This window comes from Stegostoma tigrinum, chromosome 10, assembly GCF_030684315.1.
Source record: "Stegostoma tigrinum isolate sSteTig4 chromosome 10, sSteTig4.hap1, whole genome shotgun sequence".
Taxonomy (NCBI): domain Eukaryota; kingdom Metazoa; phylum Chordata; class Chondrichthyes; order Orectolobiformes; family Stegostomatidae; genus Stegostoma; species Stegostoma tigrinum.
The window spans coordinates 17,899,447-17,912,774 of NC_081363.1; the positions used below are offsets into that span (position 1 = coordinate 17,899,447).

At 45.0% G+C, this 13,328-nt stretch overlaps 1 protein-coding gene across 8 annotated transcripts in view; it reads right to left on the reverse strand.

Moving 5' to 3' along the window:
• LOC125455677 (tandem C2 domains nuclear protein) overlaps nt 1-13,328 on the reverse strand; it is a 67,928-nt gene that overhangs the window by 33,829 nt on the left and 20,771 nt on the right. For all 8 annotated transcript variants that reach the window (XM_059649044.1, XM_048537972.2, XM_048537975.2 and 5 more), the window contains 2 exons: nt 1,903-2,067; nt 1,028-1,113 (listed from right to left, as the gene is read on the reverse strand). In XM_059649044.1, the coding sequence (XP_059505027.1) occupies nt 1,028-1,113; nt 1,903-2,067 (251 nt within the window). The remainder of the gene's footprint in view (nt 1-1,027; nt 1,114-1,902; nt 2,068-13,328) is intronic.

Sequence of the window (13,328 nt, forward strand, 5' to 3'; positions counted from 1 at the left end):
AGGTACAGTGGATGCAGTATACCACATTGGCAGATGTGCAGGTGAACCTCTGCTTAATATGGAAAGTCATCTTGGGGCCTGGGATAGGGGTGAGGGAGGAGGTGTGGGGGCAAGTGTAGCATTTGCTGCGGTTGCAGGGGAAGGTGCCAGGTGTGGTGGGGTTGGAGGGGAGTGTGGAGCGAACAAGGGAGTCACGGAGAGAGTGGTCTCTCTGGAAGGCAGACAAGGGTGGGGATGGAAAAATGAAAAATGGGGATTGGTCTGTGAGGCGGGAGGAGTGGGCAGATGGTAGAGGAGACAGACAGGTCAAGGAGGCAGGGATGAGAGGAAGCATTGGTCATGGGATAAGGCTGGGGTGGGGAGATTTCAAAGCTAGTTAAGTCCACATTGAGACCATTGGGTTGTAGGCTCCTGAGGTGGAATATGAGGTGCTGCTCCTCCAGTTTCCGGGTGGCATCATTGTGACACTGGAGAAGACCCAGATGGACGTGTCACTCAGAGAGTGGGAGGAGGAGTTGAAGTGGTTCGTGACTGGAGGTTGTTGTCGTTTGTCGTGAACCAAGCGCAGGTGCTCTACAAAGCGGTCTCCGAGTCTCCGCTTGGTCTCCCCGATGTGAAGGAGGCCACATTGGGAGCAGCAGACGGTGACTCGGAGTCTGGTGTTCAGCCATGTTCTTCTGTTAACCCACATATACCTGACGTTAATTCTGGATGTTAGTGGTGTGTGTTTATGTGTGCATGACACTGTTGTACTTCTATCTTTGCTCAGTTTACTTTGTTTGATTAAACATACTGTAGAACCTTGGGCTTTTGTTTTCTTAGCCACTGCCTGAGATTTTAAACTTCATCTACTTTAAACAATAAAGTTCTGAGCCAGATTGTAACATAAATTTATAGCCTTGTCTGGGATTGTAACACAATTTAACAGTTTCATCAGGGATTATGTAAGAAGATACATACCTCTTCTAACAATATCAATACGTTCGTCAGGGTTAGTTCCAGAACTCAAAATTAAATGAAAACTTACTTGCATGCGTTGTGGATTTGAAAGATCAAACATGGAACTGCTTAAGCCTTGTGCATTACTCGTTTTTGGGCTCCTCAATTCCCAAGCTGAAAGATAAAGAGCACCTTGAGCATTTTACGAAACAATAATAATTCAAGAATAATTATGGACTTTGATGACTATGTGTGTCTAACCTTTGCCATACATTTGGTTCCCAAATTCACGGTGGGGCGGGGGCGGGGGTGCGGTGTTGCTGGATCAGAAAGCTGAACCCAGAATACATCTTTGCCCTGCATGCAGCTGAACTTTTGAGAGTGTGTGACAGAGTGTGTATGTGTGTGTGCATGCATGCGTACCTCTGTGTGTGTGTACTTCTGTGAGTATGTGTGTGTACCTCTGAGGGAGAGAGAGTGTGTGTGTGTGCGTGTGCGTGTGCGTGTGCGTGTGCGTGTGTGTGTTTTATGTCACCAAATCAGTTCCCCACCAACTGATAGCTTGTAGTTAGACGGGGAACAGGTCAGTGATGATTATTAGGTTCGCTGAGCCTGTATCATAGGTACAGAAGTGCAGTTGGTATATTTAAAGTGATTATATCGCAGGGTACTGTGAATGGAACAGTGTTGCCAGGTTTCCATCAAGGTTAAAAGATCATATTCCTCCAGCCCTAATACTGCCTGTGGTTAACTGGCAACTAATTCTCATCACCTATGCATTCATTAATAAAACCGGCATCGTTGACCATTTCATTCTTCTACATACACTGTGCTCCTTCAGCTTTGTTTATTCCTTCTTTCCATTATCTGCACTTAAGTTGTGTTTTTGCATGATTTTAACTTGCCTATTTTCCCAATCACTGTCCTTTCTCTTAAGTCAATCAACTCAAGGACATTTCATACCTGACCCGGACAGGGTGCCCGGGTTCCCTGGAGGTAGCATGTGTTGGCCTCCTCCTTGTGTAACTTGCTTCATCATAAAACTAGGATTGTAGATTTCATCAAACTGTACTCTGTGTTGATTGGATAGCTCCTGTTTTCTTTCAGTATATTCAGCTCTTGAGAACCCTGCCAGTAAAAGTGGACATGTTCAACATGTTGTCTCAGCTGAATGGTTACGTAAAGTATTCATCTGCAAATGATTAGTTCCAATCTGCATCAAGAGTTGTGTTCAGAATTAAGGATGTCATACTACAGTTACACAGGGCTTTGGTGGCACTGAACCTGGTGTATGGAGTGCAGTTTTGGTCTCCCTGCCTAAAAGAAGATATACAGAGACAGTGCAGCACACGTTCATTCAGGTATCATGGCAGGACTGTCTTAGGAGGACAGATTGGATTGACCAGGCCTATATTCACTAGAATTTAGAAGAATGAGTAGCCAATGTTGTTTCTTAGTCCAAGAAGGGAAATGGGGCAACCCGGGAAATTAAAACTGGTGAGTCTCACATCAGTGGTTGGGAAGCTACTGGACAGAATTCTTCGGGAGAGGACTAAAATGCATTTGGGAAAGCAAGGAATAATTAGGGACATCTCAGGAGCACAAAAGCTGACGTTTCGGGCCTAGACCCTTCATCAGAGATGAAGCTCTCTGATGAAGGGTCTAGGCCCGAAACGTCAGCTTTTGTGCTCCTGAGATGCTGCTTGGCCTGCTGTGTTCATCCAGCCTCACATTTTATTATCTTGGAATCTCCAGCATCTGCAGTTCCCATTATCTCTAATAATTAGGGACAGTCAGCATGGCTTTGTGCAGGGAAGGTCATATCTTACCAACATGATTGAATTTTGAGGAGGTGACAAAGGTCATTGATGACAATAGAGCATTGAATGGTATCTACAGGGATTTCAGTTAGGCTTTTGACAAGGTCCCTATGGTAGGCTCTTCTAGAAGATTAAGACGCATGGGATCCATGTGACTTGGATGTGTGGATTCAGAATTGGCTTGCCCATAGAAGGGTAGGGGTGGAAAGGTGTTTTTCAGGCTGGAGGCCCATGGCTAGTGGATCCACAGGGATCCATATTGGGACCTTTGCAGTTTGTGATGTATATATATATGACTCGGATGAAAATGTACATGGTTGAGTTCGTAGATTTGCAGACGATATAAAGGTCAGCAGACTTGTGGATAGTATAGAAGGCTGTCAAAGAATACAGTGGGATATAGACCAGTTGCAGATCTGAGCAGAGAAATGGTAAATGGAATTTAATCTGGGTAAGTGTGAGGGGCTGCACTTTGGAGATCAAATGGCAAGGAAACGTATATGGTTAATGGTAGGACCCTGAAACAACAGTGATGCGCAGAAGGATCTTAGAGTTCAAGTCCATAGCTCCTTGAAAGTGCCCATGCAAGTAGTTAGGGTAGTAAAGGCGGCATATAGCATGCTTACCTTAAATGGTCAGGGAATGGGGTACATATTGCAGCTTTATATGACTTTGGTTAGTCTACACTTAGGGTATTGCGTTCAATTCTGGTTGCCACATTGCAGGAAGGGTGTGGAGGCTTTGGAGAGGGTGAAGAACAGGTTTACCAGGATGCTGCCTGGATTAGAGGGCATGTGCTATAAGGAGAGGCTAGAAAATCTCAGGTTGCTTTCTCTGGAGCAGCAGAGGCTAAGGGGAGACTTGATAGAAAACTACAAAATTATGAGATGCAAAGATAAAGGTTGATGGTCAGAATCTTTTTCCAAGAATTGAAATGTTTAAAACTAGTGGGGCGGAGGGACATGCATTTAAGATGAGAGAGGAAAAATTCAATTGAAATGTGAAGGGCAAGCTTCTTTACAGAGAGTGGTAAGAGTCTTGAACACACTGCCAGGGATGGTGGTAGAGGCAGATAATATAGGGACATTTAAGGGACTTTTGGATTAGCACACAGACATGCAAGGAATGGAGCGATATGGGCTAAGGGTAGGCAGAAGGGATTAGTTTAATTTGGCATCATGTTCAGCACAGCATCGTGGACTGAGGGGCCCGTTCCTGTGCTGCACTGTTTTATGCTCGATGTTCGAGGAGAGCTGATCGAAATGTATAAAATTCTAGACAGAATAGACAATGCTTCTCCTGCTTGGGGAAAACTAAGGATCAGAGTGTCAAGGTAGGCCACTTCAGAGTGAGATGAGGAAACCTCTCTTCACACAAAAGGCAGTCAACCTGTGGAATTCTCTTCTACAGAAGGCACTGGAGGTGAGGTCACCGAGTATATCTCAAGGCAGAAATCGATGAATTTTTAAAGACATGAAAGGCATCAAAGGGTATGAAGAGAAAGTAGGAATATGGCGTTGAGATAGAAAACCAGCCATGATCATACTGAATGCTGCAGTAGATTCCAAGAGCCAAAAGACCTAGTAGTGCTCCCACTTTCCATGTCGGAGTTTTTCAAAACCAGGACCGCAACTTTCCCCCCACGGTGATCGAGAACGCCCTTGACCGCGTCTCCCGCATTTCCCGCGACACATCCCTCACACCCTGCCCCCGCCACAACCGCCCCAAGAGGATCCCCCTCGTTCTCACACACCACCCTACCAACCTCCGGATACAACGCATTATCCTCCGACACTTCCGCCATTCACAATCCGACCCCACCACCCAAGACATTTTTCCATCCCCTCCCCTGTCTGCTTTCCGGAGAGACCACTCTCTCCGTGACTCCCTTGTTCGCTCCACACTGCCCTCCAACCCCACCACACCCGGCACCTTCCCCTGCAACCGCAGGAAATGCTACACTTGTCCCCACACCTCCTCCCTCACCCCCATCCCAGGCCCCAAGATGACATTCCACATTAAGCAGAGGTTCACCTGCACATCTGCCAATGTGGTATACTGCATCCACTGTACCCGGTGCGGCTTCCTCTACATTGGGGAAACCAAGCGGAGGCTTGGGGACCGCTTTGCAGAACACCTCCGCTCAGTTCGCAACAAACAACTGCACCTCCCAGTCGCAAACCATTTCCACTCCCCCTCCCATTCTCTTGATGACATGTCCATCATGGGCCTCCTGCACTGCCACAATGATGCCACCCGAAGGTTGCAGGAACAGCAACTCATATTCCGCCTGGGAACCCTGCAGCCATATGGTATCAATGTGGACTTCACCAGTTTCAAAATCTCCCCTTCCCCTACTGCATCCCTAAACCAGCCCAGTTCATCCCCTCCCCCCACTGCACCACACAACCAGCCCAGCTCTTCCCCCCCACCCACTGCATCCCAAAACCAGTCCAACCTGTCTCTGCCTCCCTAACCGGTTCTTCCTCTCACCCATCCCTTCCTCCCACCCCAAGCCGCACCCCCAGCTACCTACTAACCTCATCCCACCTCCTTGACCTGTCCGTCTTCCCTGGACTGACCTATCCCCTCCCTACCTCCCCACCTACACCCTCTCCACCTATCTTCTTTACTCTCCATCTTCGGTCCGCCTCCCCCTCTCTCCCTATTTATTCCAGTTCCCTCCCCCATCCCCCTCTCTGATGAAGGGTCTAGGCCCGAAACGTCAGCTTTTGTGCTCCTGAGATGCTGCTTGGCCTGCTGTGTTCATCCAGCCTCACATTTTATTGTCTTGGAATCTCCAGCATCTGCAGTTCCCATTATCTCTGGTCATTACCATGTACCACTGATATACAGTGGATTCTAATTCTCCAAAGTCTTTTGACATTTTTCATCCCCATTTGCATTCATTCACTTTGAGGAAGACTAGTACTTTAAACTTAAATAAGGATATCAGTAGAAGCATGAAAGCAGAACTAACTAAACTGTATTGGCAAATTAGGTTAAGGGGAGGGTAAATAGAGATACAGTGGTAAACAATAAGGGGAAGATTTCAAAATGAGCAGTATAATTGCATTTCAATGAGAAAACAAAACTGCACATCATCTGCAGTGACCTAATAACATTAAAGATGGCATTAAGGACAAAAATAAAAATTGCCAGAAAGGTTAGCATGTCAACAACATCTGCGGAGAGAAATCAGAGTTAATATTTTGGGTCAAGTGACCTTCGTCTGTTCTGAAGAAAAGTCACTTAAATCGAAATGTTAACCCTGATTTCTCTCCACAGATGCTGCCAGACCTGCTGAGCTTTTCCAGCAATTTCTACTTTTGTCTCTGGTTTACGGCTCTTTTGGTTTTTGTCAAACGGCATTAAACAGTTTTAAGTAAAGCATATAATTGCATTGGTCTAAAGATTGAGTAAGTTATTAAAACACAGCAAAGAGGGATTAAAAGAGTGGTTAGGAGGGGAAGAAATTACAGGACAAGATAAAGCTAGCTAGAAATATAACAACAAACAGTAAGTGTTTCTATAGATATTGAAGAAAGAAAGGAGTTAACAAAGTGAGTATTGACCCCATGAAAAGCAAGGCTGAGGAATTAGTAAGGTAAAATAAGTAGATGGTGGAAAAATTGAACATAGAAAAGTACAGGACAGTACAGGCCCTTCGGCCCACGATGTTGTGCCGGGGAGTAATCCTAATCCAAAAATAAAATAACCTAACCTACATTCCCCTCAATTCACTGCTGTCCATGTGCATGAACAGCAGTCGCTTAAATTTCACTAATGACTCTGCTTCCACGACTTCCACTGGCAAACTATTCCATGCGCTCACAACTCTTTGGGTGAAGAACCTCCCTCTGACGTCTCCTCTATACCTTCCTCCTAACACCTTAAAACTATGACCCCTCGTGGCAGTCAATCCTGCCCTGGGGAAAAGTCTCTGGCTATCGACTCTATCCATGCCTCTCATTACCTTGTACACTCGATCAGGTCACCTCTCTTCCTCCTTCTGTCCAGAGAGAAAATTCCAAGCTCAGTCAACCTCTCCTCGTAAGACAAGCCCTCCAGTCCAGGCAGCATCCTGGTAAACCTCCTTTGCACCCTCTCCAAAGCCTCCACATCTTTCCTATAATAGGGCGACCAGAACTGGGCACAATATTCCGTGTGTGGACTCACCAGGGTTTTGTAGAGCTGCAGCATAGCCTCGCAGCTCTTAAACTCGATCCCCCTGTTAATGAAAGCCAAAACACCATATGCTTTCTTAACAACTTTATCTACTTGGGTGGCAACTTTGAGGGAGCTATGCACTTGAACACCAAAATCCCGCTGTTCATCCACACTGCCGAGAATCCTGCCTTTAATCCTATATTCAGCATTTAAGTTCGATCTTCCAAAATGCATCACCTCGCATTTATCCAGGTTGAACTCCATCTGCCATTTCTCAGCCCAGCTCTGCATTCTGTCAATGTCTCGCTGAGGCCTGCAACAGCCCTCGATATTATCAACGGCACCTCCAACCTTTGTGTCATCAGCAAACATACTAACCCATCCCTCAACCTCCTCATCCAAGTCATTTATAAAAACTACAAACAGCAGAGGCCCAAGAACAGAGCCCTGCGGGACACCACTCAGCACTGACCTCCAGGCAGAATACTTACCATCTACAACCACTCTCTGCCTCCTGTCAGCCAACCAATTTTGAATCCAGGCAACCAAATCACCCTGTATCCCATACCTCCTGACTTTATGAATGAGCCTGTCATAGGGAACCTTATGAAATGCCTTGCTGAAGTCCACGTACACCACATCCACTGCTCGACCCTCATCAACCTGTCTCGTGACTTCCTCAACGAACTCAATAAGATTTGTGAGGCATGACCTGCCCTTCACAAAGCCATGCTGACTCCCTTTAATCACGCTATGCTTTTCCAAATAGTCACAAATCCTTTCCCTTTGAATTCTTTCCAAAACCTTGCTGACCATAGACGTAAGACTGACTGGTCTGTAATTTCCAGGGATTTCCCTATTCCCTTTCTTGAAAAGAGGAACAACATTTGCCTCCCTCCAATCTTCCGGTACAACTCCCGTGGAGAGCGAGGAAGCAAAGAACTTCGTCAGCGGCTTAGCAAACTGCTTTCTCACTTCCCGGAGCGACCGAGGATAAATCTGGTCTGGCCCTGGCGACTTATCAATGTTAATGTTTGCCAAAATTTCCAGCACATCAGCTTCCTCAATCTCGATCTGTTCAAGCCTGTTTCCCTGCTCATCAAAGCTCTCATTCACAACAAGGTCCCTTTCCTTAGTGAAAACCAAAGCAAATAACTCATTTAGGGCTTCCCCTATCTGCTCAGACTCCACGCACAAGTTCCCTATGCTATCCCTGATCGGCCCTACCTTCTCCCTGATCATTCTCTTATTCCTCACGTATGAGTAAAATGCCTTCGGATTCTCCCTAATCCTTCCTGCCAAGCCTTTTTCGTGCCCCCTCCTGGCCCTCCTCAGTCCACTTTTGAGCTACCTCCGAGCAAGCCTGTAATCCTCTAAAGCTGTGCTAGCCCCTTGCTTCCTCCACCTTACGTAAGCTGCCTTTTTCTTTTCGATGAGAAGCACCTCTGGTTCCGTCATCCAAGGCTCCTTAATCTTACCCCTTCTTACTTGTCTCAGAGGAACAAATTTATGCATCACTCGCAACAACTGCTCCTTAAACAGCCTCCACATGTCTGTTATGCCCTTTCTGTGGAACAATTGCATCCAATCTGTACTTCCCTACTCCTGCCTGATAGCATCATAGTTTCCTTTTCCCCAGTTAAATATCTTCCCCTGGTAACTGCTCCTTTCCCTTTCCATGGCTATGGTAAATGTGAGGCTGTTGTGGTCACTGTCACCAAAGTGTTCTCCCACCACGAGATCTGACACCTGTCCGGGCTCATTGCCGAGCACCAAATCCAAAATGGCCTCCCCCCTCGTCGGCCTGTCCACATACTGAGTAAGGAAACCCCCCTGAACACACCTGACAAAAACGGCTCCATCCAAACCATCTGCACTAAGGAGGTTCCAATCAATATTGGGAAAGTTGAAGTCACCCATAACAACAACCCTGCTACGTTTGCACTTTTCAACAATCTGCCAGCCAATGAGTTCTTCGATCTCCCTACTGCTGTTTGGGGGTCTGTAGAAAACCCCCAGTGAGGTGACTGCTCCCTTGCTGTTCCTAACTTCCACCCATACTGACTCAGTCGACAAACCTTCCTCGTCAACCTCAGTAGACGAGTCCTCATCAAAAGGTATTTTGTCTTGATCTTCAATATAGAGGATGCAAAAACGAACAAACAGCTGTAAATCATGAAAGAGAACAGAAGCAGGAATTCAAGAAATTTAGTTGAGCAAATTGTTGGAGCTGTGGACTGACATTTCCAAGTCTTTGAGATTCCATCCGAGGGTCTAAAAGAAGGGGCTCGTGAAAGAGTTGAAGTGTTGCCTTTGTTGTTCAAAATTCCCCCTTATTCAGGGAAGGTTCTATAAGAGTCAAAAAATAGTGACTGCAACTCCTTCATTTAAAAGGGATAGAGACAGAAAGCAAGAAACTACAGGCCAGTTGACTTAATATCTGTCATAGAGAATAGCAAGAGCTGCAGATGCTAGAGTCAGAGTCAATACAGGGTGGAGCTGGAGGAACACAGTGGGTCAGGCAGTCTCAGAGGAGCAGGAAAGTCAACGTTCTGAGCCTAAACCTTTCAGCAAGACTGGGCAGAGAGACTAATCCTGATGAATGTCTGATGAAGGATCTGTCATACAGAAGATTTTAGGAGCTAATTTTAATGACATCATAACAGGACACATAACAAAATTCAAAATAATCAGGCAGACTCAACTTTTAATGAAAAGGAAATCATGTTTTTCCAAGTTATCACAGTTCTTTGAGGGGGAGTAACATGGATAAGGGGGTTGAGGGGCACTGCATGTAACATAGTTAGATTTCTGGAAGGCATAAAGTGCCACACCAAAGGCTAATTGAGGAAAGCAAAGGCTGTAAGGATTTTTTAAAAATCCATTCACAGGATGACGGCATCACTAGCTAGGTCAGCTTTTATTGCCCATCTCTAATTGCCCAGAGGACAGTTAAGAATCAACCATGGTCCTGTGGGTCTGGAGTCACATGTAAGTCAGACTAGGTAAGGATGGTAGTTTCCCTCCCGAAAGGACATTTGTGAACCAAATGGGTTTTTCTGAAAAACAACAACAGATTCATGGTTATCACTAAATGTTTAATTCCAGATTTTTATTGAATTTAAATTCTGCTTTTGAAATAGCAGGATTGGAACCCAGGTCCCCAGAACATTACTTGTGTCTCTGGATTAACAGACCAGCAATAATAGTACTAGGCTGTCACCTCCCTGTGAGGCCACGAGGTATTAACATGGAAACAAGATTGGCAGGCTAACAGAAGCTGGCAGTAGATATAAATGTGTTTTTTTTTCCTGTTGGTAAGATGTAATGGAAATGATAGGTAGGGAAGTAAGTCATGAGGAAGACATGAGGAGGCTATGAAAAGTAAGTGAGGTTAAGTGAGTAAATAAAGATCTGAAAACTGAAGCATAATGTGGGTAAGTATGTTGGCATGCCCTAAAGAAACATGCTGATGATATCAACACTACATCATAACAGGTGACCTATGGGCACAAATATCTCAAGGTCTATTTTACCTGAGATCATTTGAAGAATCTGACAATTGACTGGAAGCATGTTCCTGTGATGTAACCTAAAAGTTAATATTATCCCAAATATGTCTGTCTGGGGGATGTAATATCTGCAATAAACATCTTTTGAATTCTTCAATATCACGATATACATGCCTAGTTTCTTATGTTATACAAGATGACATAAGCACAGGTGCATAACTATAGCATCATATTTTAGGAAAACTCATACAAGTAAGAAGTGACTTGATTGAAACGTAAGAGACTAGGGGTTTATAGGGTGCATGCAGAAAGGACGTTTTTAAGTTGTTCATAGCACGTTGGCTTTGCTGGCTGAACAAATCAGTGTCTCCTTGAACTGCTCTAGTCTCTCTGGTATAAGTACAACCATTATTCTGTTAAGGCCATAAGACATAGGAGTGGAAGTAAGGCCATTCAGCCCATCGAGTCCACTCCGCCATTTAATCATGGCTGATGGGCATTTCAACTCCACTTCCCTGCGCTCTCCCCGTAGCCCTTGATTTCTTGTGAGATCAAGAATTTATCAATCTCTGCCTTGAAGACATTTTAACGTCCCGGCCTCCACTGTGCTCTGTGGCAATGAATTCCAGAGGCCCACCACGCTCTGGATGAAGAAATGTCTTCTCATTTCCATTTTAAATTTACCCCCTCTAATTCTAAGGCTGTGCCCACGGGTCCTAGTCTCCCTGCCTAATGAAAACAACTTCCCAGCGTCCACCCTTTCTAAGCCATACATTATCTTGTAAGTTTTTATTAGATCTCCCCTCGACCTTCTAAGCTCTAATGGGTACAATCCCAGGATCCTCAGCCGTTCATCATATGCTAAACCTACCATTCCAGGGATCATCCGTGTGAATCTCTGCTGGATACGCTCCAGGGCTATTATGTCCTTCCTGAGGTGTGGGGTCCAAAATTGGACACAGTATTCTAAATGGGGCCTAACTAGAGCTTTATAAAGCCTCAGAAGCACATCACTGCTTTTATATTCCAACCCTCTTGAGATAAACGACAACATTACATTCGCTTTCTTAATCACGGACTCTACCTGCAAGTTAACCTTTAGAGAATCCTGGACCAACACTCCCAGACCCCTTTGTACTTCTGCTTTACGAATTTTTTCACAATTTAGAAAATAGTCCATGCCTGTATTCTTTTTTCCAAAGTGCAAAACCTCACATTTACTCACATTGAATTTCATCAGCCATTTCCTGGACCACTCTCCTAAACTGTCTAAATCTCTCAGCAGCTTCCCCACCTCCTCAGTACTACCTGCCTGTCCACCTATCCTCGTACCATCAGCAAACTTCGCCAGAATGTCCCCGGTCCCTTCATCCAGATCATTAATATATAAAGTGAACAGCTGCAGCCCCAACACTGAACCCTGCAGGACACCACTTATCACTGGTTGCCATTCCGAAACAGAGCCTTTTATCCCAACTCACTGCCTTCTGTCAGACAGCCAATCCGCAATCAAAACCAGTAGCTCACCTCAAACACTATGGGCCCTCACCTTACTCAGTAGCGTCCCGTGAGCGTCCATCAAAGGACCTCTGGAAGTCTAGATAGATAACATCCACTGGGTTTCCCTGGTCTAACATACTTATTACCTCTTCAAAGAATTCTAACAGGTTTGTCAGGCACGACCTCTCCTTACTAAATCCATGCTGACTTGTTCTAATCTGACCCTGCACTTCCAAGAATTTAGAAATCTCATCCTTGACAATGGATTCAAGAATTTTACCAACAACTAATCTGCCTATCATTTTCCATCTTTTGTCTTGGCCCTTTCTTAAACAAGGAGGTTACAAACAGCAATTTTCCAATCATCTGGGACTTGCCCAGACCCCAGTGACTTTTGAAAGATCACAACCAAAGCCTCTGGTATTTCCTCAGCCACCTCCCTCCGAACTCTAGGATGTAGCCCATCGGGGCCAGGAGATTTATCGATTTTTAGACCTTTTAGCTTCTCTAGCACTTTCTCTTTTGTATTGCCTATCGTACTCAACTCTGCCCCCTGGCTCTCTGTAATTGTTGGCATACTGCTCATGTCTTCCACTGTGAAGACTGACGCAAAGTGCTTATTAAGTTCTTCAGCTATTTCCTTATCTCCCGTCACTAGCCTTCCAGCATCAATTTGGAGTGGCCCAATGTCTACTTTTGCCTCTCGTTTATTTATGTATTAAAAGAAACTTGTACTATCATTTCTAATATTACTAGCTAGCCCACCTTCATTTTTGATCCTCCCCTTCCTTATTTCTCTCTTTGTCCTCTATTTGTTTTTGTAGCCTTCCCAATCTTCTGATTTCCCAGTGCTCTTGGCCACTTTATAGACTGTCTCTTTTTCTTTGATATATTTCCTGACTTCCTTTGTCAGCCATGGCTGTCTAATCCCACCCTGGATAATCCTTCTTTTCTTTGAGATGAAACTCTGTATTGTGTCCTCAATTGCACCCAGAAACTCCTGCCATTGTTGCTCTACTGTCTTCCCTGCTAGGCTCTGCTACCAGTCGATTTTTGTCAGTTCCTCTCTCATGCCCCTGTAATTACCTTTATTTAACTGTTATACCGTTATATGCGATTTTGCCTTCTCTCTTTCAAACTGCAGATTGAACCCTACCACATTATGATCGCTGCCTCCTCAGTGTTCCCTTACTTTGGGATCTTTTTTAAAGTCAGGCTCATTACATGTTAGGGACGGAGTTACAGAATTTTGACCCCAAAACAGGAGGAGGTCTGGAACTAGGGTCACTGTTCAAAATTAGGGTTTACCTGTTTAATACAGTGATAGTGCGAATTATATTTTTCCTTCACAGAGGCTCAGAAGTCTTTGGAAATTTCATCCTCAGTA